The 27,613-nt window shown below is 33.8% G+C and overlaps 2 protein-coding genes across 11 annotated transcripts in view; one reads left to right on the top strand and one right to left on the bottom strand.

Moving 5' to 3' along the window:
• LOC115891858 (AT-rich interactive domain-containing protein 1B-like) overlaps nt 1–18,147 on the bottom strand; it is a 21,049-nt gene extending 2,902 nt beyond the window's left edge. Inside the window, exons 1-11 of one of the 10 annotated variants that reach the window (XM_030912450.1) lie at nt 17,734–18,145; nt 16,878–16,910; nt 15,113–15,178; nt 14,291–14,347; nt 12,396–12,434; nt 10,872–10,991; nt 7,211–7,487; nt 4,943–5,076; nt 4,317–4,712; nt 3,951–4,172; nt 2,291–3,249 (exon numbers count right to left, since the gene is read on the bottom strand). In XM_030912450.1, the coding sequence (XP_030768310.1) occupies nt 2,411–3,249; nt 3,951–4,172; nt 4,317–4,712; nt 4,943–5,076; nt 7,211–7,487; nt 10,872–10,991; nt 12,396–12,434; nt 14,291–14,347; nt 15,113–15,178; nt 16,878–16,910; nt 17,734–17,986 (2,436 nt within the window). In that variant the 5' untranslated portion in view covers nt 17,987–18,145 and the 3' untranslated portion in view covers nt 2,291–2,410. Of the gene's footprint in view, nt 1–2,290; nt 3,250–3,950; nt 4,713–4,942; nt 5,077–7,210; nt 7,488–10,871; nt 10,992–12,395; nt 12,435–14,290; nt 14,348–15,112; nt 15,179–16,877; nt 16,911–17,733 lie in introns of those variants that run through there. The other 9 variants (XM_030912443.1, XM_030912441.1, XM_030912444.1 and 6 more) reach the window with 9 other exon arrangements.
• A 1,782-nt stretch (nt 18,148–19,929) lies between these two features.
• On the top strand, nt 19,930–26,457 carry LOC115891785. Its single transcript, XM_030912345.1, has 3 exons — nt 19,930–20,306; nt 24,357–24,550; nt 26,285–26,457. Exons 1-3 carry the CDS (start codon nt 20,026–20,028, stop codon nt 26,455–26,457), a joined length of 648 nt encoding a protein of 215 aa, XP_030768205.1. The 5' UTR covers nt 19,930–20,025.
• The last annotated feature ends 1,156 nt before the right edge of the window (nt 26,458–27,613 follow it).

The following is a 27,613-nucleotide window of genomic DNA, read 5'->3' as shown; positions in this document are numbered from 1 at the left end:
TCCAGGTCCCCCTCTAGCTCCAACGTTGTAGGTTTCGTCTAGACGTGCTCTTTGGGCAGTTCCTCCGGCTGCCGCTCTGGGACCTGCATTATATTGTCTATACTTCATGAAAAATATCGAGTCTATTTTAAAAAACTCAAAATTTAAGTGAGGATGCACTATCAATAAACACCACATAGGCTAATAAAACTACTAGATAAGATTCTTACTTGGCTTCTCTTTGTCTTGCTAAACCTGGACCACAGTTCCAAGGGGGTATTCTAGAGGGGGGAGCAGTAGGTCTGGATCTAAAACATCCCCAAAAAGCATTGAGAAACGGTTTAAAATTCAGATATTTTGATTTCTTACACCATCGGCCTGTCATATGGCACTGGAGGTCTTTGGTGATGACCTCTTGATCTTCTATGATGATGCCTTCTGGATTGTCTTTGTCCTCCGCTAAAACAGTCATTAAAACCTCAGAGTATTTCAGAAATAATTAAAGAAGAAGCACCCTGTATACTTTATAATAATTTAAAAATGTGTATCTTAATCTTCCCTATAACTTTTATATTTAACATTTTTTGTAAACCTGGAAACAAATGAGATGATGGACTTTACTCTATCGTTGACTCATCCTGTACATAGCCACAGAAGATTTATAATAAACTTGCAAAAATCTTAATCAAGTTTAATATAAAATAGAAATTTTATATTTTTATTAATAATCTTTATGTGGTGTATAATCCTAAGTTAGGGATATCATTCCTAAGTTAGGAATGGCATTCCTACGTTAGTAAACAAGCTATGATAACAGAAACTACTTCCGAAATAATTTTTTTCTAAAAAATACTTAGTTATTATAAATAGTTGCTATAAAATGCTTAGAAAATATCTAGTTACTTACGGTGCACAGCCACAGTCACCCATTTTGAGGTTTTCTTTGAAAAATTAAGGAAAACTTTACACTAAAATTTTGAGAAAAAAAAATCTAAAATTTATTTCTCTGAAATTTCGAAATTTGTGAGTGACTTATGAATTTAACATTTTTTGACAAGCTTTTGACGGATTTTCTGGTACTTTATTTATTGTAGGTCGGAAATTTTAAGTTTTGTCAATACTACCTTTCAACTGCATCTTTTAACTGGCCAGGACAAGATACGGAAAACATTAGACGCTCAAATCTATCTTTCCAAGGCTCCTTGATTAAAAATTATTGTTTTTAACAAAAAGGTACAGTACGTCTGTCCGTTCTGTAGCTACGGGGTATCCGTGAGATGGGAAACGATATTCTCTCGATGTTTTTCGTAAAAAATTAGACGACGGACGCGTCTCATCAATAAAAATTCGACAAATTTGTAAGTAGCCAATAAAATGAGTGGGCGGAGCGATTTGCGGTGACGTACTCGTCATGTCGACGTATAAAATATATTGCTCTTTATTTAAATGTTTTTTGTCCGCATTCCTTTCATAGACACAGATCCAGCAGACGTACTGTAATTTGGAGGCGTCCTGATCGAGGGATGAGCAGTGTAGGTACCGTCCAAAGGTCCTCCAGCTCCGCCTCCTGCTGTAGCGGTGTAGGTGCCGCCTGAACAGTCAGCGTCGCAGACTCCAGCGGTTGCAAGTTGCGTTTGGCCGTCCTCCAGCTGCAGCGATATAGGTTACGTTTGGATATCCCCCAGCTGCAGCGGTATAGGTTGCGTCTGGACGTCCTCCAGCTGCAGCGGTATAGGTTACCTTTGGATGTCTTCCAGCTGCAGCGGTATAGGTTTTGTTTGGATGTCCTCCAGCTGAAGCGGTATAGGTTCCGTCTAAACGTCCTCCAGCTGCAGCGGTATAGGTTCCATCTAAAGGTCCTCCAGCTGCAGAGGTATAGGTTCCGTCTGGACGTCCTCCAGCAGCAGCGGTATAGGTTCCATCTAAACGTCCTCCATGGCACTCTTGATGCAAATCCAAAAAATACGATTTTCTTTTAAGCGAAAATGTCAAAAATTGACATATGCTATGTCATTCTATTGAGAGTGTCATTTTCTATCTAAAAATACCGCGGGTGCTATTTAAAAATCAAAAGTTGTAGTCACTTCCGGTGAAACAGGAAGTGATCGAAAACAATTGAATATGCCAATCAATCTTAATTTATGTCATATACTAATATACTAAATCTCGTTTATTTATTGAACAAATAACAAAGTTATAGGGTTGAGGCACTTGTAAGACACACCCGGTATTTTGTATATATTAAACATAAAATAGCAACGCTATAGCTGGCAGGTTCTATCATTAAAAATTAAGTAAGAAACAATCATCATATATATCATATCATTTATTTATCTTTTTGTTACATATTGAATATCTTTGGCATTTATCATCACAGACACTTATTGCTGAAACCCCCATTCTTTTACTAGGCGAAATCCATTCGCATGTTTCAGTTGCAAAAACACGACGATTCGTCAGCTTCGTAACCAGCAGAAGAACCTTCACGCCTAGATCTCGCGCTGTTAGAATCGTACGACCTTAGCCTCGTGCTAGCTGCTCCAGGTTGAAAGAAGGAAGGAGGGCTATCTGAAACCCCTGCACATCCACCTCCACATCCTCCTCTTCGTCCAGCACGAGCTCCAGCACCTGAAGTTCTCGGTCTTCCTCCAGCAGCAACCCCTGAACATCCACGTCCACATCCTCCCCCCCTGGCTTCACGTCTAGGTCTAGGCGAAGGAGATCTCTGCTCCCTAAGCCTCGTGCTAGTCGCCCTAGGTTGGAACATCGAAGGCAAGCTTTCTTCTGCACATATACCTCCAACGCAGGCTCCTGCTCCGGCTCCTGAAGAATCGCTGGTGAAGTTCAATCGTCTTCCAGGAACATCTTGTCTAGGTCCCGGAGAAGGAGACCTGGGTATCGACCTCTGGGGTCCAAAGATCGGATCGGACTCGCTGCTCCAGTCGTACGAGACGTCTTGGGGACTGGACCTGGACACTCCGCTTGGTCCTGGAGACCTTCCCACCCTGATGCTGTCGAAGATCTCCCTGCGAGCTCCTGTACGACCGGTGGCCTGGTTCGTGCTGGTCATGTAGGGCCTGAACCAGTCCACGCTGCTGTCTTGGTCGCTGGAGGCGGTGCCCGCTCCTGGACAGGTTCTGTTCACGTTGAAGTTGGAGGGATGCGGGCTAGGGGAGAACGGTCGCGGGGGAGAGTCCTGAGTGTCGGAGAAATCGAGTTTTCTGGCGTAGCGTGGAGGATGGGTTTTGTTGCCTCGCGGCGTATCCGGTCCTAGAAAAATAAAAATAATCTGTTTTAGTATCGATCTGCGATAGAATCTTAGATCTTATAAACTTCGTGGATAAGGAAATTCGCTTCATTTTTGTTGAAGACACGTCAGCGATATTCGACTCTCTGATTATAACAAATAAATAAAGCTGTCTCTTTAGTTGTCAGTTTTGAGTCAATATTTAGAATACAAGGTATGATATTGCGCAAGTTGGTCACTACGTCACAGGTGATAAACGGCACCATGGGTCGGCAAACATCGCGCACCAATTTCAAATTGTCATAGCTATTTTTTAAAGTAGTTCAATTTTTGTTTAAAATTTATATAAGAAGTATATTGAAATAATATGACAAATATTTTCAAAATAATAAATACATGTATCAATTATATCTTGATTAAAATTTTTTAGTGGTCTATATTTTTAGTAATTGTTGTCAACGCAGCGAAAAAACGCTCCAAGTTAGCACTCACGTCTAATATCGTTCTGCGCATGCTCAGTAGTATATTCAGAGGGAAGGGTAGATTTATACGATAATCTTGTTCTAGAAAGAAATAGATAGAAAAATGCATGTGAAGGTCCCATAAAGAAAGTTGTGTGTAATATACAAATGGCAATGGCTGTATCCACGACGTTTATAAGATCTAAGATCTACACACACATTATACATGTTTGTTAACGTTTAATGTAGAAGATTAAAATAACCTGGAGGCGTGAGTCCCATCATCTCCCACGAGTCCATGTGTCTATCCGGGTACATTCTAGCCACTGCCGTGTCGAACGGAGGGTAGTCCAGGAAATTTGGAGGAGTCCTCATCGAGGGACGAGCCGTGTAGGTACCGTCTAAACGTCCTCCAGCTCCACCACCTGCTGTACCGCCTGAACAGTCCGCGTCGCAGACTCCAGCGGTATAGGTTGCGTCTGGACGTCCTCTAGCTGCAGCGGTATAGGTTGCGTTTGGATGTCCTCCAGCTGCAGCGATATAGGTTGCGTTTGGATGTCCTCCAGCTGCAGCGGTATAGGTTGCGTTTGGATGTCCTCCAGCTGCAGCGGTATAGGTTGCGTTTGGATGTCCTCCAGCTGCAGCGGTATAGGTTGCGTTTGGATGTCCTCCAGCTGCGGCGGTATAGGTTGCGTTTGGATGTCCTCCAGCTGCGGCGGTATAGGTTGCGTTTGGATGTCCTCCAGCTGGAGCTGTATAGGTTGCGTTTGGATGTCCTCCAGCTGCGGTAATATAGGTTGCGTTTGGATGTCCTCCAGCTGCGGCGGTATAGGTTCCTTCTAACCGTCCTGCGGCTGCAGCGGTATAGGTTCCGTCTGGATGTGCTCCAGCTCCAGCTCCTCCTCCAGCAGTGTAGGTTCCCTCTAACCGTCCTCCACCTCCAGCTCCAACGTTGAAGGTCCCGTCTAAATGTCCTCCAGCTCCAGCTCCAGCGTTAAAGGTTGCGTTTGGACGTCCTCCGGCACCTACGAATAGTAATGTCCACTTTTAGAAAAGAATAGATGTTTTTTGACAAGCACAATGCCGCGTAATATTTTCATTGATAAAGAAACGAGTATGTCAACAAACTTGTCGTGATCACGAAGGGGTTTTAAGAAGTAAGAAGTAACATAAAATTAATATTAAGAAGCGGTAAAATCGATTGATTCTTGAATTATCGATATTTAAAAAAATCGATATTTTTACACGTCCTTACCTGAGCCAAAGGTAGCAAGAGCGGGACTGAAAACTCCAGGACGGTAAGGACCGTGTAAGGCTGCGCTAGTACCAGCTTGATCATTTGGACAAGGAGTACATTGTGGCGGTGTCAAACCTCTGATAATATTGTACCTACAAAAAATAGACTCTATTGAAGTTCAAAAGCATTATAGTGTCCCAAATTGTATTCCTCCAATCATAAATACATGAAAAAATTAAACTTTCATTAACTATACATGATGAGCGTAGTAATCCTGCAACTTGATCATAACCAGCCTCTACACCAAAGATATTTAAACTCGGGAGATACAACGATCCATTCATAAAACGCTCTAAAACTTCATCATACATTGGTTTGCGAAAATCAACGAGTGCGAAAGAGAATGGACAAAGAAGGGAATAGGGAATCGGCGCTGCGGCAACAATGTAGTTTTACAAATAACAATATTGATATTTTTACATTGTTAATTTTAGTATAAAAAAAATGTTTTTCTTTTTTCAGGTTTTTGTATAAGGCTCCCGTTTTCATGTTCCTGCCCCCGTTTTCTGTCCCTGATGGCTGTGAATACGTGTATTTATTTACAAATTACTGTAAGTCATGCTTATACCTTACTAATTTACGTTAAAATTGCATATAATTAAGTAATTGCCGTAGAAATCATTCAATTCTTTATTTTTTATATTTATTTAGTCACGTTGTCTCATATTTCAAATAAATGTATTTGAATAAAATTTTGTTTTGTTTTATTTACGATAAGAAAGAGTACAAAAATACATTTAAACTGAAAGAGGACCCGCCATTGAATAACCGGAAACGGAAATAAAAATGAAGCCATCATGTTAACCTGTCAATTGGAAAATTAGTTCTCCAGACGACAACGAAGGCTTTCGGTGGCGTATCGTGTTTCCACGATTTAACACAGAGTTGACACTTCTTTCTAGTTAATTATTTTATGGTTGTGAGATGGGCTTTCGGGAATAGCAGATATGTGCTTGCGGATTAAGCAAACGGATTCAAAAATGAATAAGGAAGGAAGAGTCAGTATTTTGAAATTCTGGCAGTGAGTTCTACCGTTTAGTCGCAATAAATATCGAACTGCTCTCTTTTGAAGTTTGAAAATACGATCAAATTTTGTTGCGCAGCAAGTCGAGAATCGAAAATAGGTCGAGGCAAATCGAAGTGGGTCAAAACAAGTGGAAATAAATAGAGTTCTCCGCGTAGTGTAGAGGCTGTTTTAGACTACAAGCACAGATTATACAGATTATAAACTTTGTTTTTTCTTTATTATTTTTCGTGGTTCCAATTTTCGGAATCGGGCACTAGTTAGATTACTAGTTTGCGCACATAGCACGCCCACTTATGGCCTCTAAAATTGTGCACAGCGCCTGACCGGCACAATTATTAGAGAGATATCGGAAAACCGAATAGCGTCATGCAGTATTTACGCGTACCTTATCATGGTTGCGATATGCGCGAGTCAATTTTTGACGCAACACCCGCTAATAACATATACCGCCTGACGTAATTTGCGGATCAATTACACCAAGCGATATTTCTAAATAACGTTTAAAAATTGCTTAAAATGGGCATATGCGGGTATTTGACAACCGGGGCCAGCCGGCGAGATCTTTTATTTTAGGTTATGTTTGAATTGTTTTGAATTATTACTTTAGTTCTATTAGATAATTTGATATTTAAGTAGCTGGGATTAGTTTTAATTAAATAAATATGGCCCAAAATATGGATTTCACCTCTTCCAATATTAAAGAACGTATAAAGAGGCTTAGGTTTACAGCAGATGACGACTTAGCCCTTCTAAGAGAATTTGTTGCTTGTTGCCCTAAACCCACTGGCAGACGTTGAACAATAAAGCACTGGAAATAAGTAATTTAGCCCTTTAGTTTTAAAACACCTAGTAAACAAAACAATTTCAAAGTTTTAAATTCAAAGTTAGGTTAAGTTTAAATAGCAGACGCGACGCGAACAGAATTCTTTCCGATCCGATAACTATAAATGAAGAGAGTTAATACCACCTCACGTAAAGGAAATAACACCTGGCCTTATTAACGTCCATGTACGCTATTCGGTTTAGCGATATCTCTCTATTGCACTGTTTATTGTTATTTTACGCGAGTTTATTTTTGCGCACCGGAAATTTTACTCGTTTGCACATCGTCATAAAAAACAATTTTCGTACCACGAATTAGGGATAAGATTTTTACCTGTATACATATAGTATACCTAATCTGTACTACAAGTCTATACCTGTCTTCCTGAGATTTGTGCAGCGAATAGTCAACGAATATTCGATCGGACTCGTCCGATGGCGTGAAATCGCTTTCGTCCCAAGTTCTAAAAGCGTCCGAGTCCTGAGTACTGGATATGACAGGATGGAACCCCATCAGGTACGACTGCTCGCTCACGTTAAGGTACGACATCATCTCCCTATCGTCCGCTTCGGGAGAAGGTACCGCATGTCCGGATGGATCCCTAGGTTGAGTCTCCCCTTGAGCCCAGTTTACGCGGTTCAAACCCGACGGTCCTGCAAACGTCAAAAGCAATTATTGATTCAGTATTAGGGTACGTCCAAATATATTATAGGAATATATTGCTAGTACCGCATTTACACAATGAGGGGAAAGTGAAGCCAAAGAAAAGAAACAGGAATATCAATCTTGCATAAGTCTATCCTTTTCGTTCCACAGGATTTTCGTGCGCACGCATCAAATAAAACGATCTGATTCCTCTACTTCATCGCTGAACGCTATCACCTGCCCGCGCACTATTTTAAACTCTAAATATTAATAACGTATAATCTATAGTCTTATAATATATGTATGTACAGTTTGACAAATATAGGAAGAGACTTGGGGATAGCACCGGTCGCGCACACGATAGAGAGAGAACGCATTCGGCGGAAGAGAGATGCAGTTACGCTACGACAAATCTGATTAAAGCAAATTTTTGTGCTGTCCACTGCGCATCGAGGGGCGTCTTTAATTTATATTTCTCACGTCTCTAGCTATACTTGTTAAGTTGTACATATAAAATCCTTAAGTGACTGACATACTGATTAATCACGATCCTGATCGAACCACTCAACGTAAGAAGCTCAATTTTGGCATACAGGTTGATTCTAGGGTGTAGAGGTTCGATAAGAAGGGATTTTTCGAAATTCCAGTTCCAAGAGGGTGAAACCACCCCTCAAATATTACAATATTTTTTATTTAAAAAACGGTCAAGTTTCCGAAAAAACGCTTAAACACGTATATTTTATTTCGTTTTTTTACGTATTTTAAGATTTTTTAAAAATGTATACAGGGTGTTTCGAAAAATCTGGTCATTGATTAGGCACGATCCTGCTTAAAGCGCTTGACATAAAAAGCTGATTTTTGGAAAACAGATTGACTTTAGGGTGTAGAGGTTCGATAAGAAGGGATTTTTCGAAACTCGACTTCTAAGGGGGTGAAACTATCCCTCAAATATTAAAATATTTTTTATTTAAAAAACTCTTAAACACGTATATTTTATTTTGTTGTTTTACATGTTTTAAGATTTTTTATAAATTTATACAGGGTGTTTCAGAAAATATGACCATTGAGTTATACGATTCTGCTTAAACTGCTTGACGTTTAAAGCTGATTTTTGGCAAACGGATTGACTGTGGGGTGTAGAGGTTCGATAAGGAGGAAGGAGGGGTTTCTCAAATCTCAAATTCCAAGAGGGTGAAAACGCCCCTCAAATATTACAATATTTGTTATTTAAAAAACGGTTAGTCTTTCGGGAAAACGCTTGAACAAGCATACTTTATTTGGGTATTTTACATATTTTGAAATTTTTTAAAAAATCATACAGGGTGTTCCAAAAAGTTGGGAATTTCTTAACCACGATTCTGCTTAAACTGCTTCACGTAAAAAGATTATTTTTGGCAAACGGATTTTTCGAAAGTCAAATTCCAACGAGATGAAACTACCCCTCAAATATTACCAAGTTATATAATAATATCACCATATTGTTTTTTCTCATGCTGACATAAATGTGAGAATATTTTATCCAGTTTGTATGTCAATGGAAATTCTTGCTTTGCTTTATCATCCCATTACAAATGATTAATTCGACGTGAACGAAGTCGCTGGTACACGCTAGTATATTATATTTTTATTGGTACTGGCATTATTGCAACCTGTTATTTTAGATATTCATCATATCTATCCCTTTCGTGTTTTTGTTTAAATATGTCAGAGATTAAATTTAAATTTATAAGTAAAGGCGCGAATAGTCAAACGCTTAATTGATTTACGTGGTAGATAGAAACTTAGAAAACTACTACTTCTATTGGTTAGTATGAAATAAATCAACTAATCGTGAAGCACTTCACGCGCTTGCGTAGTTCAAAGATGTTGAACGAAAAGGACCGACTTATGTGGGTTTTGTATAGCTCCATCTCAAAAATTTGGCTTCAATTTCTAACAGATGAAAACTAATATCGGTGTCTGAGCTCAATTTTTATCAAAAACATGATGGTGAAAACCGCACATAGATATCTGTTACCGTTTCGGAGTTACGGGGTGTTTTTCAAAAATGTGCATTTTTAACAAATCGCTGTAACTTTTTTGCTATGGAAAATTTTGTATTTCTTTGAAAACATTTCCAAAGCACCTTTTTACGTAGAATTTAATGGTTTAGGTATATATTTTTTAAAATTAATAATTTAAGAGTTATCAACAAAAAATTCAATTTTTTATAAGGGACACCCTGTATATTTTTGATTCATTGAAAATAATTTAAAATTACCTTTCCAAAAATATAACACACTTGGCATTTTGCTTGATTCCTTTTCGAGATATAGAGTATATAAAAATTCGCCAGCTTTAAATAAGTAGGCTTTGAACGGCACAGGCTGTAATGCAAAAAAATTCTAGCTGTGAGCATCAATTAAAGCGAAAGTAATATTTGCTATGAGAGATGCAGAATTTTATAACAATTTAAAATATATTTAACCCACATCAACACATTTAAACTATATCTAATAACAATAAATAGCAAACCAAGACATGAGATTTTACTACAGATGTTCGACATATCGACCGTCTTCCGTTATGGACAGACGGGGCAGTTTTTGAACATTTCTCGCGGAATTCATTAACTCAGTGGGGGTGAAAGATACCCTCTCATAACTGCTAAGTATTTCTAATTCTTGTCTAGAGTATACGGAAGAATAAGGAACCTTTATTCTTCCGCAAATATATCCATAGGATTAGATCCATGGGCACTAAGTCAGGCGGCCTCGACAGCCAACGGCTGGGATCTTGGTTAGCTATTCAATTATTCTTGAAATTGGCTGCAAAAATTTGCTGATAACTTCAGCGTTCTGAGGCGGTGCCTCGTCTTGCTAGAAAAATATGTTTTCGAGTTCCATTAAGAGCATATCATCAATAAGGGGTCCAAAGCCTACTAGTTAAAAGTGGCAAACTTTTAAAAATTCTGTATTTCGCAGGGGATTATAACAAAATATCAAGTGTGCTATATTTTTGGAAAGGTAATTTTAAATTCTTTTCAGTTAATTAAAAGTATAGAGGGTGTCCCGAATAAAAAATCAATTTTTCTATTGATAACTCTTAAACTATTAATTTAAAAAAAAATTATATTTAAACCATTAAATTCTACGTAAAAAGGTGCCTTGGAAATGTTTTCATAGAAATACAAAATTTTTCATAGCAAAAAAGTTACAGCGATTTGTTAAAAATGCATATTTTTGAAAAACACCCCGTAACTCCGAAACGGTAACATATATCGATATGTGGTTTTCACCATCATGTTTTCGACAAAAATTGAGCTCCAGACACCGATATTAGTTTTTGTCTATCTCCTATAGAAAAGGGTGTTTCCCTTTAAAAGCTTCCAATTTGAGCCACCCTGTACATACCTGGCACTGCCCTAGGTGCTCCCCATCTTCCTACTGGAAGAGGTATGCCTGTTCTTCTTACAGCACCACCACCACCAGCACACGGAACGCAAGCATTAGCACCGGGATACGATGGAACAGCTAGAAAATGATATACAGAGGGTGTCAAAAAACATGTGCTATCTCCGGTCACGTAAAAGTATGATTTATTTATTTTATATCAACATAGGTCCGATTCTGCTTTGTTGTTTGTAGCTACAGGCTACAGGGGGTTAAGGTCTTAAAATTTTTTCGATAAAAAATAACATACAGGGTGGTCCGAACTGTATTCCGGGAACTTCGTCAGTACATTCTGCAGATAAAAATAAGTAAAAAAAGTTCGTATAAATGTATGTCCTAAAATGCTAAGTTTCGGAGATACAGGATGTAGAAGTTTCATTTTTATTTCGATTTTTTCCAAATAATTTCTGAAGTAACGTCAATATTTGGATGAAAATTGGTGTCTGGGAGTTTTTTGCCATGAGAAATTTGATTTTAATGTCAAAATGACTCCTATTTGTAGGGGGCGCCACCTACATGTGTTTTAACTGTTTTGAAGAGTAATAACTTTTTGTCCGTACCTGTATAAAACTACTGAGTGAAAAAATATACATTTCCGTGATTTTCTTCGATTGAAGTAACCTCAGACTTATTTTTTATTTGTTTCGTATTGTTCGATTTTATTCATCTTCTTTCTGATAATTTTTCGGACACGGTTTTTGAAAACATCCAAAATTGATTAAACTATCTTCTAACCTTTTAAAAATGGCTGGGTTTGGTTGCTCGCGCTCTGGATACCGCTCAAAATATAAATCAGCTGCCATTTGCTTATGTTTGTTAGACTCAATATAACATTCTAACATATTGTATATCTCAAAATTTTCAAATTTACTATTTTTTTTATTATTTAAAATGCACCCACTTCAATCTGTTGAAATAAAATATCCCGCATTCATCAAAGGTATGTTTCGATCACCATGACAACCGTTTACTTTGTTACTCGGCGCGGCCTACTATCTACTAAGTGGGTATTTTAAGAAAAAATTGAAATGTTGAGGTTAATAGTGAAAATAAATATAGAGTGTTATATATTTTCGAGAAGCCCATGCCAAGCTGAATAAGAAAATTTAAAAATATACAAGGGGTTCTATTTAAAAAAACAGAAGTATAGTTAATATCTCAAAAAATATTTTTTTTTGAAAAAAGTCTGACTATGCCACTGTATTCTACACAGAAAAGTGCCTTTAGAATGTATATGCTGAAATAAACAAACTATCGAACATCTTCAAAAAGTACAAAATCTGAGAATCCCCCTGTAGCTTCGAAACCGATCAAGATAGCCACGATCCGTTAGCGCCATTGTATTTTTTTCAAAAAAGGAACCCGAGTCTGCAGTATCAAAATTTGAATATTTCTCACGGTTTCCTAGATACTCTATAGAAACAACCAAACTGGTCCACCCTGTACAATACTAATAAATATATGGCGACTCTTGGTTAATATTACCTGAAACTGTTGCTTGGGGCAGTCTTCCTGGTGGAGCAGCTAAAGAATAATACAGAAGAAGATATTAGAGTTGGAATGTAATAAAACTGTAGATTTTGTACGAGCCCTAACAACTATATGTTGGGACAAAGTCTTTTTTGCAATAAAAAATAGTAATTTGTTAAAACGACTCAATTTATTTTGTTTATTGTTCTAAATTCAAACATTACAATATGATCTAGACAATTTTACTATATTTTTATAACTTTGCAAACAAATCACTTTTGATAAAAGCTTATTTTGCCAAAATCAAGCCAAATTTGCTGACATATTGGGACAGTACAACAAGAAATTTGTTTAATACGGAGTTACATCACCTTTCGTCTTAACAATGCCTGAACTCTTAATGGCATTGTATTTACCAAAGATTGGCACATTTGAAGAGAAAAATTCTCCCAAATTTCCTGCAGTTTTGCCCGCAAATCAAAAATTGTTCGTTGAGGGTGGTTTCTTAAATATTGCTTCATTTTATGCCACACATTTTCTATAACATTGAGGTCCGGACTACTTGCAGGATGGGATAGAACTTTTATATTATTATTACCGAACCAATTTTTAGTTGATTTTGCTGAATGGCACGATGCTCCATCTTGTTGGAAAATATAGTCTTCGTTTGGAAACAATTCTTGAGCACTAGGCAAAAGTGAGGTCTCAAGTATATGTTGATATCTTTGGGCGTTAACAGTGCCATCTATAAAATTTAATTTGCCCAAACCTCTTGCTGACATGCAACCCCAAACCATAATCCCCTTAGGGAATTTAACAACCCTCTTTAAGCAATCTTTATGAATGGCTTCTGCTTTATTTCGTATTATTCGTTTTCGATGATCTCCAACGCAAACATCAAATTTAGACTCATCGCTAAATATGATCTTATTCCAATCATTTTGTGTCCACGATAATTTAGATTTTGCCCAATTGTAGCGATTTTTCTTTTGAATTTCTGTCAGTAGCGGTTTTTCTTTGGCCTAAATAAGAATTTGTATCAGTAATCTTCAGGTAATCGATTATCCACACAAAATAAAGTTTACCTTGTAAAACCCCAGACCGCATTTATGGATATATTTTCGGCAACATTCTCTTGATATATTTGAACCAGTTACAGTATTCCATTTAACTGTTACTTCGCGAAGAGTACTTCTTCTCGCAGACTTGCAAATTTTTACTAAATTTCGTAAATCTCTTTGAGATACAACTTTTGGCGTTCCCGAACTTTTACCTCTAACGTCTACATTGGCAGATTCGCCGTATTTTTTTATTATATTAAAGACCGTGGTTTTTGGAATACTTAAATCATCAGAAATTGTTTTTCCCGTACTGTATTGACGAATGATAATTTCGCGTAGTTTTTGATTTGTAGCTTTTCCACGGACCATTACATTGAATTAAATAATTAACAAAATTGAAAATGAAAAAAATTAAAATTACTTACAGTAAATCTCACTACTCAAAGTATCGAGTCACTTACAAGCTGTCAATGCCGAAGTAAACAGTTTGCGACATTTGTGACGTTTATAGCAAAGCCGTCTATGATGATATTAATTATTTAAAAATACTTGTCCCAACATTTAGTTGTCAGTAAATTTGTCCTTTTATGAACAAAATCCGCTACTGTAAATATGGATTGATTTACAAATTCATAAAACTATTGTCAAGTTGTTTAGGATATATGGCTATGTTTATATTTAAAAAATTAAACATATATATTTCAGTCATTTTGAAAAACCAGGGCAATAATTCCAAAATATTACCTTGTCCCAACATATAGTTGTTAGGGCTCGTAGAACAAAATCTCTTTTGATATACTGTAAAATACTCGCTGTAAAAAATATTTCGTCATTTTTGGTTTATATTACCTGAAAGTGATGGCAGGTACCTTGAATCCGCTTGGACCTCCCTTCCTGGTGGAGAAGCTAAAGAATAATATAGAAGAGAAGATATTCTCGGTAAAAGTACTGAAACTGTAGATGTTGTATAGGGTGAGTCAACGATAGAGTAAAGTCCATTATCTTATATGTTTCGAGATTTACAAAATACGTTAAATATAAAAGTTATAGGGAAGGTTAAGATACACATTTTAAAATGATTATGGAGTATACGGGGTGCTTCAAAAAAGTGTGGCAGATATAACATATGTTTTTTTTAAATGCAACACCCTATTTTTTATTTTATTTTTAGGTTTTGCGTAAAATTCCATAACTTTTTTATATATAATGTTATATACTTAAAATTAATGGCATCACTGACAATTTCTTACCTCACTGAAATCTAACATTTGTTGAAACAATTTAAAATATTACAAAAACTGTTAATTTTAGGGATATAATATTATATATAAAAAGTAATAGAATTTTACCCAGAATATAAAAGTATGATAAAAATGGGATGTAATAAAAAAAACATATTATGTTATATCCGCCACACTTTTTTGAAGCACCCTGTATACTTTGTAGTAATTTTAAAATGTGTACTTTAATCTTCCCTATAACTTTTGTATTTAACATTTTTTTATAAACCCCGCAACAAATGAGATAATGAACTTTATCATTGACTCATCCTGTACAATACTTACACTTTGTTGTATTTATATAGAAACAGTAGACCTTGTAGAGCAAAAAAATCTAATTCATGTGCTGTTTAATACTAATAAATCTATGGCTATTTTTGGTTAATATTACCTGAAACTGTTGGCTGGTGCCTTGCAGCGGGTACCTCTGATTGGGTATGTTGTGATGTCGAACCAGCTAATCATGCAAAAGAAAATATTACAGTTAAAAAGTAATGCAGTATAGATTTGAGATCAATTAAACTTTTAGTTACGCAATCAAAGCGCCATTTTTAAATTCATTGTTGCCAACCATGGAGATATTCGGCGACGCGCTGACTATAGTCTATAAAACGAATAACTTTGAATTTTGACCGTTATTTTTTACCCAACATGGTAAATATAAAATCCCTCTATCCAAAAAGTTACTGATATTCTTTAAAATGAGTGCCGGAACGAATCAGATAGGTAACTCTTTTTACTTTCGTGAAATAGAAAAGGAAAATAACAAAACAAGTGACAGTTGTTCCTCTTCTTGCAAAAATCAATGCGAAACTTATGCGAAATGTCATAATTGACAAAAGTAAAATGTCATCAGCCTTTCACATTTCTAAATATCAGACCAATGCCGTCTCTAATAGAACAGCCTCGAGGCGAGATTTATGACGTCACGCTAGTTAGATACCACGGATTAATAAATATGTTGTAGAATACATGGAAAACATAATTATTCCTCGTATTTTTCGTTTGCACTTTAAAACTGATATAGTTTACATGAAATATACATAATATACAGTTAATAAATACAATATATATACCTATTTATAGTAATAAATACTTTGGCAAATAAACTATGAACCATACAAATGCAGCAAATATTTTACAATATACCTACAAATAATGAATAGGTACATAAGATAATGGGTAAAATGTAAAATATATTTTAGATTTTGGGGTTTGAAAATCGATCTAATTTAATAAAAAACATTCAATATCTACTAATTGTGATGTATTATTATTTGCATTCACAAAATTTATATGTATATTTTGCAAGTATTAATGTTCGAAAAATTATATTTGCAAATAATACAATATCATAGAAAAAAAGGCGTCAGCGATGGCTATGAAATAAAGATCGCTGTCATTTTATATGTAAAATTATTCTAAAATTTTTGATTTTCTTGGGATTTAGGTTCGGGAAAAGCACTGATTAAATTTTCATTTGGTTTTTCATTATTTTTTTTGGTTAAAAAAACGTTATAGCCTAAAATATATAAAATAGATAAAAAATAAACGTTTATAGCCTTCATCAGTGTTGTGTCATATGAAAAAAATAGTGTCGAATATAATCCAAAAAATTACATATACGAGGAATAATAATTATGTTTCCCATGTATTCTACAACATAATTAATCCGTAGTATCTAACTAGGGTGACGTGATACATCTCGCTCAGAGGCTGTTCTATTAGAGACGGCATTGCATCAGCATGGCCGCAAGTTGCTAACCTAATAAAATTTACACTAGAAAAGCCCGCGGGAACTGTCAAATTCAAAGTTATTCGTTTCACAGACTATAACTAATAGACCTTCAACAAACCCAAAACTTACAATTTGTAAAAACCTAATTGTTTAGCTACAATACTCCGTGTCGTATGTGGTGAACAACCCTGTATATTATAATTTATTTATTTTTGTTTCCTAAAATATTTTGATGAAAAGAAAAAAATATGTAAAAGTGGGCAACACTGTGCCGGTCAAGCTTAATGACGTTACTAAAAGTTAAATTTGGTATGAACTGTATGCAAGTAGCAACTAATTTTGAATAGCAAAAATCTGAAAAAACTGATCGATATGCTGTTCACAATACTTATCATTCCTTTGTTATTTTTGAACTTACGTCCACAGGTTGCTGACTTGCAAGCTTCAACGCCTAGAAAAATAATACAATAATTAAAAATTATATTTGGGTTGTCAGGTTAAAATTAAGGACATCCTTTTCCGAAAATCCACTGTCACTATAACATAGTGCACTGACCATCCAGAGCTACAACAACTCTGTTTCAAAAACATTAAAATATTAAGAGCCCATTTCAGTTGTCTGAAAAAGTAGCATAATAATCGTTCGGCATTTAACGTTTTATGCAAAACGGGCTTGGTATTTTTACACAAATGAAGAAGGAAATTAAGGATAAAGGATTATACTATATCCGTTATGTAGCACATTTTTAAACAACTTCTTTATTTTTAAGATTTTAATGGTCAATCATCAACAAAATATTTCTTATGTTTGGACTAAATTTTCTCGAAAATAAAGACATAATTTAAAATTCCGTTACAATACGGAAATAGATTGAAGTTTTGTGATTACAGCGATATATAATTTATATGGTTTTGTAACAAATTGCTCAATATTTTGTGGCAAATGCTGAAGCTCTGCAAACCTTAATCAAGCCTTAATCAAAACACGTGTGTTTGGAATTTTGGATGTGGCTTAACTTGACAGGATCGGGCTAAGCCTTAGCCAGATTTCTGAAATATAATATATATTTCTTTCGGCCACACACCCGTTTAACCGACCCCTGAGAGCGACCCGAACAGTACAGCTTAATAGACTCGTAAGTCTACTTAAAACTGACTTATTGCAGCTCTGGTCTCTAGTAAGAATTTATTAAAAATGTCTTGCATTTACTCTATTCACTAATGGGAATATTCTCTCAATTATAACACTTTTGCTTAATAAAAAACGAATTTACCGGTTGATCTTGAACTCTGCAAAGTGTCATGAAGTGTCCGTTCCCCACTTGAGTGTTCGTGAAAGCTTGTAGTGGCTCCAGATGTGCTGGGTACCATATCGCCTTCCTCTGCCCTATGGGCCATTAACATATTTCCATGCCTCCTCACAATCAGGTTGTCTGTACCTTGATTTACCCCCTCCGGGATATGGATAGTTATAGTCTCATTGTTATTTGCTAGCAATTCCCTCGGTATTGTTAGTTTCCTACTCATAATTTAGCGATATTTTTTTGAAAAAAAAATTGACGAAAAAACTACACGAAATTTTGTGACAGTTACATTTTTGTGGGTTTTGTCAGATTGCGTACGTTATAGGTAGAATATACAGGGTGGTCCGAGCTGTATTAAAACATTTCAAATTTATGATTTCAGTCATGTTTAATTTATCTCAATGATGACAGGTATAGTCTGTGAAACGAATAACTTTGAATTTGATAGTTCCCGCGGGCGTTTCTAGTGTAAATTTTATTAGGTTAGCAACTTGCGGCCATGCTGATGCAATGCCGTCTCTAATAAAACAGCCTCGGAGCGAGCTTTATGGATATATATTTTTAGATACTATGGATTAATTATGTTGTAGAATACATGGAAAACATAATTATTCCTCGTATATGTAATTTTTTGAATTATATTCGACACTATTTTTTTCATATGACACAACACTGATGAAGGCTATAAACGTTAGCTATAACGTTTTTTTAAACCAAAAGAAATAATGAAACCCCAAATGAAAACTTAATCAGCGTTTTTCCCGAACCTAAATCCCAAGAAAATCAAAAATTTTAGAATAATTTTACATATAAAATGACAGCGATCTTTATTTCATAGCCATCGCTGACGCCTTTTTTTCAATGATATTGTATTATTTGCAAATATAATTTTTCGAACATTGATGCTTACAAAATATACATATAAATTTTGTGAATGCAAATAATAATACATCACTATTAGTAGATATCGAATGTTTTTTGTTAAATTAGATCGATTTTCAAACCCCAAAATTTAAAATATATTTTATATTTGACCCATTATGCCCATTATCTTATGTACCTATTCACTATTTTTATATTGTAAAACATTTGCTGCATTTTTATGGTTTATAGTTTATTTGTCATAGTATTTATTACTATAAATAGGTATATATATTCTATTTATTAACTGTATATTATGTATATTTCATGTAAACTATATCAATTTTTAAAATACAAACCAAAAATACGAGGAATAATTATGTTTTCCATGTATTCTACTACATATTTATTAATCCGTAGTATCTAACTAGCGTGACGTCATAAATCTCGCTCCGAGGCTGTTCTATTAGAGACGGCATTGGTATGATATTTAGAAATGTGAAAGGCTGATGACATTTTACTTATGTCAATTATGACATTTCGCGTTGATTTTTGCAAGAAGAGGAAGAACTGTCACTTGTTTTATTATTTTCCTTTTCTATTTCACGAAACTAAAAAGAGTTATCTATCTGATTCGTTCCGGCATTCATTTTAAAGAATATCAGGAACTTTTTGGACAGAAAGGATTTTATATTTCCCATGTCGGTAAAAAATAACGGTCAAAATTCAAAGTTATTCATTTTATAGACTATATTGATAATTTTGATTCAAAATATTTCGAGAACCATTACTCGATTTTTACCAAGAGACCTTTTTTACGTAAAAAACGTTGTAAATGTATATTTTTTTACTCAGTAATTTTATACAGGTACGGACGAAAAGTTATTACTTTTCAAACCAGTTAAAAAATAGCGCGTAGGTAGCGCCCTCTACAAGTAGAAGTCATAATGACATCAAAATCAAATTTCTCATGTCAAAAAACCCCCAGAAACGAATTTTTATCTAAATATCGATGTGGCTTCAGGAATTATTTGGAAAAAATCGAAATAAAAATGAATGTTCTACACCCTGTATCTCCGAAACTAAGCATTTTAGGACGTACATTTATACGAACTTTTTTACTTATTTTTATAACCTAACCACCCTGTAGAATGTGCGGAAAAGCGAAATCTACCAGCCCTGAAAATATTTGCACTTATTGAAGACTCACCCTGTATAGGTGTTCTTCTTTTTTTATCACTCAGTATGTTTATCGAAATATCCTGAAAACTGGTTATTATTAATAGTACCAGCCGCGATCAAAGTCACACCCTTCAACCTCATTCAACTTTCGCATAATGTCACGTTAAAATTCCACGTCAAATTTACAAAAAACACCCCTTAAAAAATTCCTAATATGCCATGTCTACGAAAAAAACCCAAAAAATCCTGGTACCCAAGGGTACGATTCAGTCCAACGAGGACGTGCTTATAGAGATACCGGTGGAGTTGAAGGACCAGCCCATGGTGATCGCTAGAAGACCTCAAAGTGGGAAAAGCCGTGTGAAACCATCGGACCTTAAAATGGTGGAGTACGACGAAGAAGATCCACCAGTACAGCCGGCGGTTAAATATAAACCTAGAAGAGTGGCGCCTCAACAAGAAAGCGAAGAATTTTTACCTCCATTTTCCTCCTCAACAATGTAAGTTACTTAATCTATAATTTGAATACAGAGACATTTAAGGTTGCTTCTCACTATACCTTCCATCTCAGCTCCCTTCCGTTTACATAAAATATTATATCATGTAAATGAATAGGACAATGCACACTATCCGTTCCGTCTCCCTTCCGTTCCATATCCTTTCCTTTCATACGTATCGGAAACAGCGTTGCCAAGTTCTTACATTTGTACCAGAACTCTGTTAAAATTTTGCTGATATTTATTCATTCTCTCACCTCTCAATTAAATCTATTACCTTTTTCAAAAGATACAAATTTTTAAAATAAAACTTTCTTAATAATATAAATTGTGCCGGGTGTCCCACTAAGAATATCTCTCGGCTGTATCTCGGAAAGTATTAGCCACAGAGCCTACGGAAAAAAATATTTATAACTAAAGAGAGTATGAGAAATTGCTGGAAATTATCTTCAAGTTTGTATAGCGGCTGCTAGAGGGCGCTAAACTGCTATTAAAAATAAGAAAAAGGACTTTTTACACAATTTTGTCTAGATAACGGATACCAGAGAATAGGTACGTTAAAGAAATGCTAACTTCATGTTAAAAAATGGAAACAGACGCCACCTGGTGTCGCCTGGCAGTACTAGCTAAATTGAGGGGAATTGGAGGGGCGGGGCTTAAAAGAGGGGAAATTTTTTAAAAAATATTTTTATAAGTATCAGTGACTTACTGTTTAAAGTTAATAAACATATTTTTTATTACTTTAATATAATTGAATGTATTAAAAAATATGTCTATTAACTTTACACAGCAAATCAATGATATTATTAAAGACATTATTTTCAGAGAAAATTCATAGTAAATAAATTACACATTAGTAAACAATATCATTTATTTTTTAGAGCTGCGATTTATATTACAATAATATTGAAATATATATATTTTTTAACAATGAAAAAGAATATCCCGGAACCTGAAAAAGAAAGATGATCAATTAATGACTTAAATTAGTTCAAAATACATTTTGCAAATAACTAGTGAATTGGACAGATAAACATACTATTAAAAAGACATTTTAGTAGTATATTATCATCTATTTACTGATAATACATAAGTATATAATAGGTAAATAACATGCATAAGGCACTATGATACAACTACCTGTATCATGATAACACACTAACATCACAAAAAATATATGCTAATTTAAATTTCTTTAATGGTCTAATGAAACACTATCTAGCCTCAATGCATGCCATTCCAAAGGCAAAAAAAACTGTTATACCAAATAAATATAAGCTGAATAAAACATAAACCAAGCCAATGTGCATAAACAACCAAAAAATGCATCAAAAAATACTTTTATCAGATCATGCCCTTGGATATATTATGTATTTTATATATCGCACATCCCGTTCAAAAGTTTACTAACTCAAAATAGAGAATATAGAGAACATTGTCAGGAGAAGTAAAAGAAAATTTAAGTTAACGCAATATGCTCCTTTTTGCATATTAATGGCCAAATAATGTAATGTTGATTTAATAAAAATTTAACTGGCATCCTTCTGAGGTATAAATCAGATTAAAAGGACATTGTTTTTGTAATAATTGTTTGTTCTGTAAACATTTTTTGAAGACAATACAGTTTTGAACGGGCTGTGCGATATAAACAAGGATCTTACTATTATTTGAGGTTATAAAGTATTTAAATAATATAAAACATAATCAAAATCATTTTTCATCATAAATTATAGAGGTACTTACGTGTTTTGATATTATTATCAGGAAATAATACGTTTAATTAAACAGGTACGCTGCCAGGCAAGTTCTATCGGCGGTCTTCGCAAAAGTTGAAATCTAAAAATACAAAAATACGTTTACATCTTAGTTGTATTTACGAATAAAGTATTTGTGTGTAATTTCCGACTTACCAGTTAACTGAATAATCGCATTAAATACATCCAAATGGTAATTTAATATTGTAAAAAAGCAAAATTGTTTTAAATCACTTGCCAGGACAGCCCGGCCAGCTTCTTTGTTGGCAAAATGGCCGCGGTATCATGATTTAAGCAATGTGAGTGACACAGAAAGCCAATGCCTGGCAGATGTTGCTTTCTTTGTCGTTAGTCCTGGCACGTTTAAATTTGACTGTTGCCTGTTTTCCCATACAAGTGACACATATAAATAAGAGATTCATAATCTTCAGTAAATTTTGCATATTTTTTGTTAGAACCATTTTTCCCTATCTGCCAAAATAAAGTGGTGGGGGAAGGTTAGATCAGTTTCTATTTAAACATTAATAACTCCGGACTGGATGAACGGAATCTAACAAACGGGGCCTCGTTTAAAAGAGCGTTTCTTACTCTATACTATAGCGTATAAACAATAATAATAAGCTTTTGAATGTAGACGCTAAGGGGCGCTGCCTTACAATTTAACAAACATTGCGCGTTTTTCCAAAAAAAATAAATGCGATAGTATATATAATTTTAGCTGATAGTAAAGAGTAATAAAAGCTTAAAAATTCATCGAAAACCGCATCTTGATATCCTCTTTCAAACCGAAGATATTAGTAAAATTATAATAAATACGAGAAAATAGGCCCTTAATTACCTTATTTTTTTTAACACGGTTACAGTAGCCCTCTTGATTATGACCATTCTAATAAAAAATAAGATAGAAACGATTGCTTTATTCCAAAATCGACAATATACCAGAATACGATAATACCAGATGTATTAATTTATTATTAATTATTAGATAAATTAAGATATCAATGACAGTGAATAAGAAACGGCGCCTCAGTGAAGTCATGGTAGTCTTTGGAAAAAAAGATGCTCTTGACGTAATAGTATAAACGCCAAAGAGTTATTAAATCAATATTTTGATAGTCTTGGCAGTGTTTTTTTTTTCTTTTGAAGAAAGGCATTTTTAGAAAAGCAATCAAAAGTTAAAAAACACTGTTGAGACTACCAAATTGTTGATATAATAATATTTTGAGTTTAAACTATCTCTTTAAAAGCAACTTTTTTCCAAAGCCTACCATGAATTCACTGAGGCGTCGCGTCGTTTCTTAGTCACTTCATTTGATATTCTTAATTATTAGATATTAAGACACCTAGTATTATGGTATTCCGGTACATTGTCAATTTTTTGAATGAAATAATCTTTTCTATCTTAGTTTTTATTAGAATAGTCATAATAAAGAGGGTTCGGGATACCGTGTTAGAAAGATAAGGTAATTAAGGGCCTATTTTTTCTTATTTATTATAATTTTGCTAATAACTTTGGTTTGAAAAAAGATATCAAGGTGCGGTTTTCGCTGAATCTTTAAACTTTTCTTACTCTTTAGTATCAGCTAAAATTAGATATACTATCGTATTTAACTTTTTCGAAGAAACGCGTAATGTTTGTTAAATTGTAAGACAGCGCCCCCTAGCGTCTACGGTCAAAAGCTTATTTTTATTGTTTATATGGTATAAAATAGAGTAAGAAACGCTCTTTTAACGAGCCCTCGCTTGTTAAATTCCGATCAACCAGTCCGGAGTTATTAACCTTTCAATAAAAAAACAGATCTTAACCTTCCCACTATTGATTTTAGCAGAATGGGAAAACAAAACAATATATTTAAAAAAAAATCATGCAAAAATACTTGAAGATTATTGAATCTTATTATTGTATTAGTAATTCCGTTATCTAGGCAAAATTGGGTAAAAACTCCTTTTTCTTATTTTTAATAGCAGTTGCGCCCTCTAGCGGCCGCTCTACAAAGCTCTCTTCTTCAAAATTCGGTCTACCAAAATTTGGAATCTTGTTTTATATAGGTATACAGGGGGAGTCAAAACTGAATATTGTATTTTTCTCCATCATTTTAAACGGGACACCCTGTATTTTGTATCATAATCAAACAAGGTTTTGTTTAATCTTTTGGTTTTATTAAACACTCTTTATACCGAAAATCGATATTTGATGAGAAAATTGTGTTTTTTTTTGAAAATATAAGACTAGATCTGACTTTCAAAATTGTTTCAAAAGCTGGAAACACTGAGTAAATGTGTTGTTTGTTGTTTTAAGGCATTCTTCAACGAGGCCAGTACCGGGCCTGGATAATCTGGACGAAACGGAAGCTCTGGAAAAACAACTGATCCAGAAGAAATTGGAAGAGTTTCAACAAGCTCGCAGAATGTTTATCTTGGAAACAACAGGCGTGGCTGCACATTCCAGTCATATGTTCCACAACACCACATTTTCCGTGCCAGACGATCCAGGTAATACAGGGTGTACAAAAATATTGAAAAAAAGTTCCAATAAACTTTTTTTAAGTTTAACAACCTGTACCCCTAAAACAACGCATTTTCATGTTTATACAGGGTTGTTCACCACATACGACACGGAGCATTGTAGCTAAACGATTAGATTTTTACAAATTATAAGTTTTGGGTTCGTTGAAGGACTATTAGAGCTACAATTTAAAAATATTTTTATACGATACAGAGTGTCCCAAATAAATAAAAAATATCAAAGTTCTATTTTTTAAATGGAACGCCCTGTATATTTTAAGAGAATCAGATGCATAATTTAATTGTCTATCAAATTGTATTATACCATTTTTACCTATCCCTTCAAGTTTTCGTAGAAAATGCATTTTCTTATAATTTAGACCTCATTTATCAATATACCATGGAATATTGACATTTTAGATTGGTTTTTAATGTACCAAAATGTACAAGTCTTGTTTTGCTAAAAACGATATATTACTAAGCGCAATTGTATGTAAAAAAGAAAACTATTTAAAGAGTTATACCATTAATTAAGTATAACCCACCTATATTTCCGCCCAAATATAATAATTAAACATACTTTAATTGTGTTCGTTAATAAATTATTCTAAATAAATCTGATGAATGTCTCTGTTTGTTATAAATAAGCATTTGTCAAAAAATGGAAATATCATTTTTTTATGGTTGTTACTGTATTGTCCACCAACTGTCTAATACATCATACAAAACATCAGTTTTTTAGTATTTGGAGCAATTATTATTAAGCCAACGCAAACATTAAATTAATGTAGTTTGAATACTTGAATCTTGAATCATATTAATTGTTCTCTTTAACAAATATTTAAACAGTTTTTTTTTATTTAATTTTTTAATGAAATAAACAAACTATATCGACAATATTAGTATCTGTACACTTCAAAAAATTTTGGTAACATCTTTTAAAAATAATCTAAAATGTCAGTATTCCATGGGTATATTGATAAAATGAGTTCTAAATTACAGAAAAATGCATTTTACTACGAAACTTGAAGAGATAGGTAAAAATGGTATAATACAATTTATTAACAATTATAATTGTGCATCTGATTTCTCGGGAAAATATTACAGGGTGTTTCCATTAAAAAAAAAAAAAAAAAAAAAAAAAAAAAAAAAAAATCATTTAAAATAAATTTAGACACTCTGTATAAGGTAGTGTAATTTTTATTTATTGCAAACACAAAATTCAGTTAAATAGAAAATTACTTCAGTACAATTATTTGTTTTTAAAAATTTAAATTACGCTTAAAGAAATGAAGTATTTAAAATTATATACTGTATACTTTGACAAAAACCTAAATATTTTCAAAAACATTTTTTTTTTTTTTTTTTTTTATTTTTATCAAATTTACCTTTATTAATCGTGTAAACTAAAAATGTATAATATACAGGGTGTTCCATTTAAAAAATACAACTTTGATATTTTTATTGTCTTGGAACACTCTGTATCTTGTAAAAATATTTTTAAATTCTAGCTCTAATAGTCCTTCAACGAACCCAAAACTTACAATTTGTAAAAATCTGATCGTTTAACTACAATACTCCGTGTCGTATGTGGTGAACAACCCTGTAGAAGATTTTTTTTAATTTATTTATTGTATTATTTTTATTAAAACTCAATAAATAATGTTACATTGGAAGAATCTTGCACTAATGTAGGATTGATTGTTTGTAATAAACCAACAGGCACATTCAACGAATCAACTTACCCAAAAAAAAATTTGAATACCAGTAGAAGAAATAGCTGTTGCAACCCGATCACTAGCGATACTCACAGCTTCACTAAAGGAAGATCTTCACACGATGAAGATGATAGATATTCTGACAAGGACCAATCTTCTTGTGGGTTAGTAGTTTAATGTTTATTTTTCATAAAAAAAAATTTTTTTGGATATTAAGGGCTTAACCATCTTTAAAAGTTTATTAAAATATGTGTCATTCATTCTGAGGTAGTTTTTAAGGTCATCTGTTGCATCAGTTCTTAATTTTCGCACTTCATATAAGATAATGTATCACGTTGTAACAACCAATCTTTCACCCAGAAACGCTTTTTTGGTTTTGTAATTGGTTCTTGCAATAACAATAATATAATAATAAGCTATAAAAAATAAATATTATGTATTATTATTGTTACAAGAAAAGCCAAAATAGCTTCATCGGCAAAGCATTTACAAAACAAACAAAAGCACAAAAAAATATACAAATAATAAAAAATATCATACAATACATATAATTACAATTATAAACATACAAATATCATACAATTCAAAAGAAAATTTACGTTATTAAAATTACAAATAAAACATACATGTATAACATTGCAAAACACAAAAAGGCGTATCAATAAAATTTTACAATAGAAAAAATGTATATTTATATCATATATATATATATATATATATTATATATATATATATATATATATATTTTATTTATTAATATATTAATATTGATTAGATTTTTTAGAAATTCTAATGTTTTAATTGTTTCTTATATATAGTTGAATTTATATATAGTCGGTTTAGTACGTTTTTCTACGTTGTCCGATACCCAATTTCCAGCCTGTTATATTCGTACAATCCTCTGTTGACAGGTTTCTTTCACTCATCGCTTTATGTACGCTTTTTTGCCATTCCAGTTTTGCTCTTCCCTGTTTTCTTCTGCCTTTTGGTTGCCAATTGATTATTTTTCTTGGGCCATCTAGTGTCCTTCATTCGCTCTACATGTCCGTACCAGATTAGCTGCTTTTTCTCTATATCCTGTGTTATCGTTACCTTCTATACCCATTTCTGTTGTTTTATGGTGATTATTTCTTATTTCGTTGTTGTCTTGAAATTCCCATTGATCTTCGAATGACATCCATTTCTACAGCCTCTATCCTCTTCTTGTATCTCTCAGTATTCTCCATGTTTCTGCTCCATACAGGAGGTTGCTCTTTATCCTGGTTTCATATAATTGAATTTTTTCTTCTGCTTTGTTATTGATTTGCTCCATAAGATTCCATTTAGACATCCG

The sequence above is a fragment of the Sitophilus oryzae genome, unplaced genomic scaffold, assembly GCF_002938485.1.
Source record: "Sitophilus oryzae breed Bouriz unplaced genomic scaffold, Soryzae_2.0 scaffold_119_pilon_pilon, whole genome shotgun sequence".
Classification (NCBI taxonomy): Eukaryota; Metazoa; Arthropoda; class Insecta; order Coleoptera; family Curculionidae; genus Sitophilus; species Sitophilus oryzae.
The sequence above is the reverse complement of the archived record's forward strand: the minus strand, read 5'-3'. Positions and strand labels throughout refer to the sequence as shown.

What these genes read in the sequence shown, in the direction of transcription:
- LOC115891785 (XM_030912345.1), top strand. Translation starts at nt 20,026, where the DNA reads ATGTCTACGAAAAAAACCCAAAAAATCCTGGTACCCAAGGGTACGATT. An exon ending in CCATTTTCCTCCTCAACAAT is followed by an intron (nt 20,307 to 24,356) that starts GTAAGTTACTTA and finishes TGTTGTTTTAAG; the next exon opens with GCATTCTTCAACGAGGCCAG. An exon ending in TTCCGTGCCAGACGATCCAG is followed by an intron (nt 24,551 to 26,284) that starts GTAATACAGGGT and finishes ATAAACCAACAG; the next exon opens with GCACATTCAACGAATCAACT.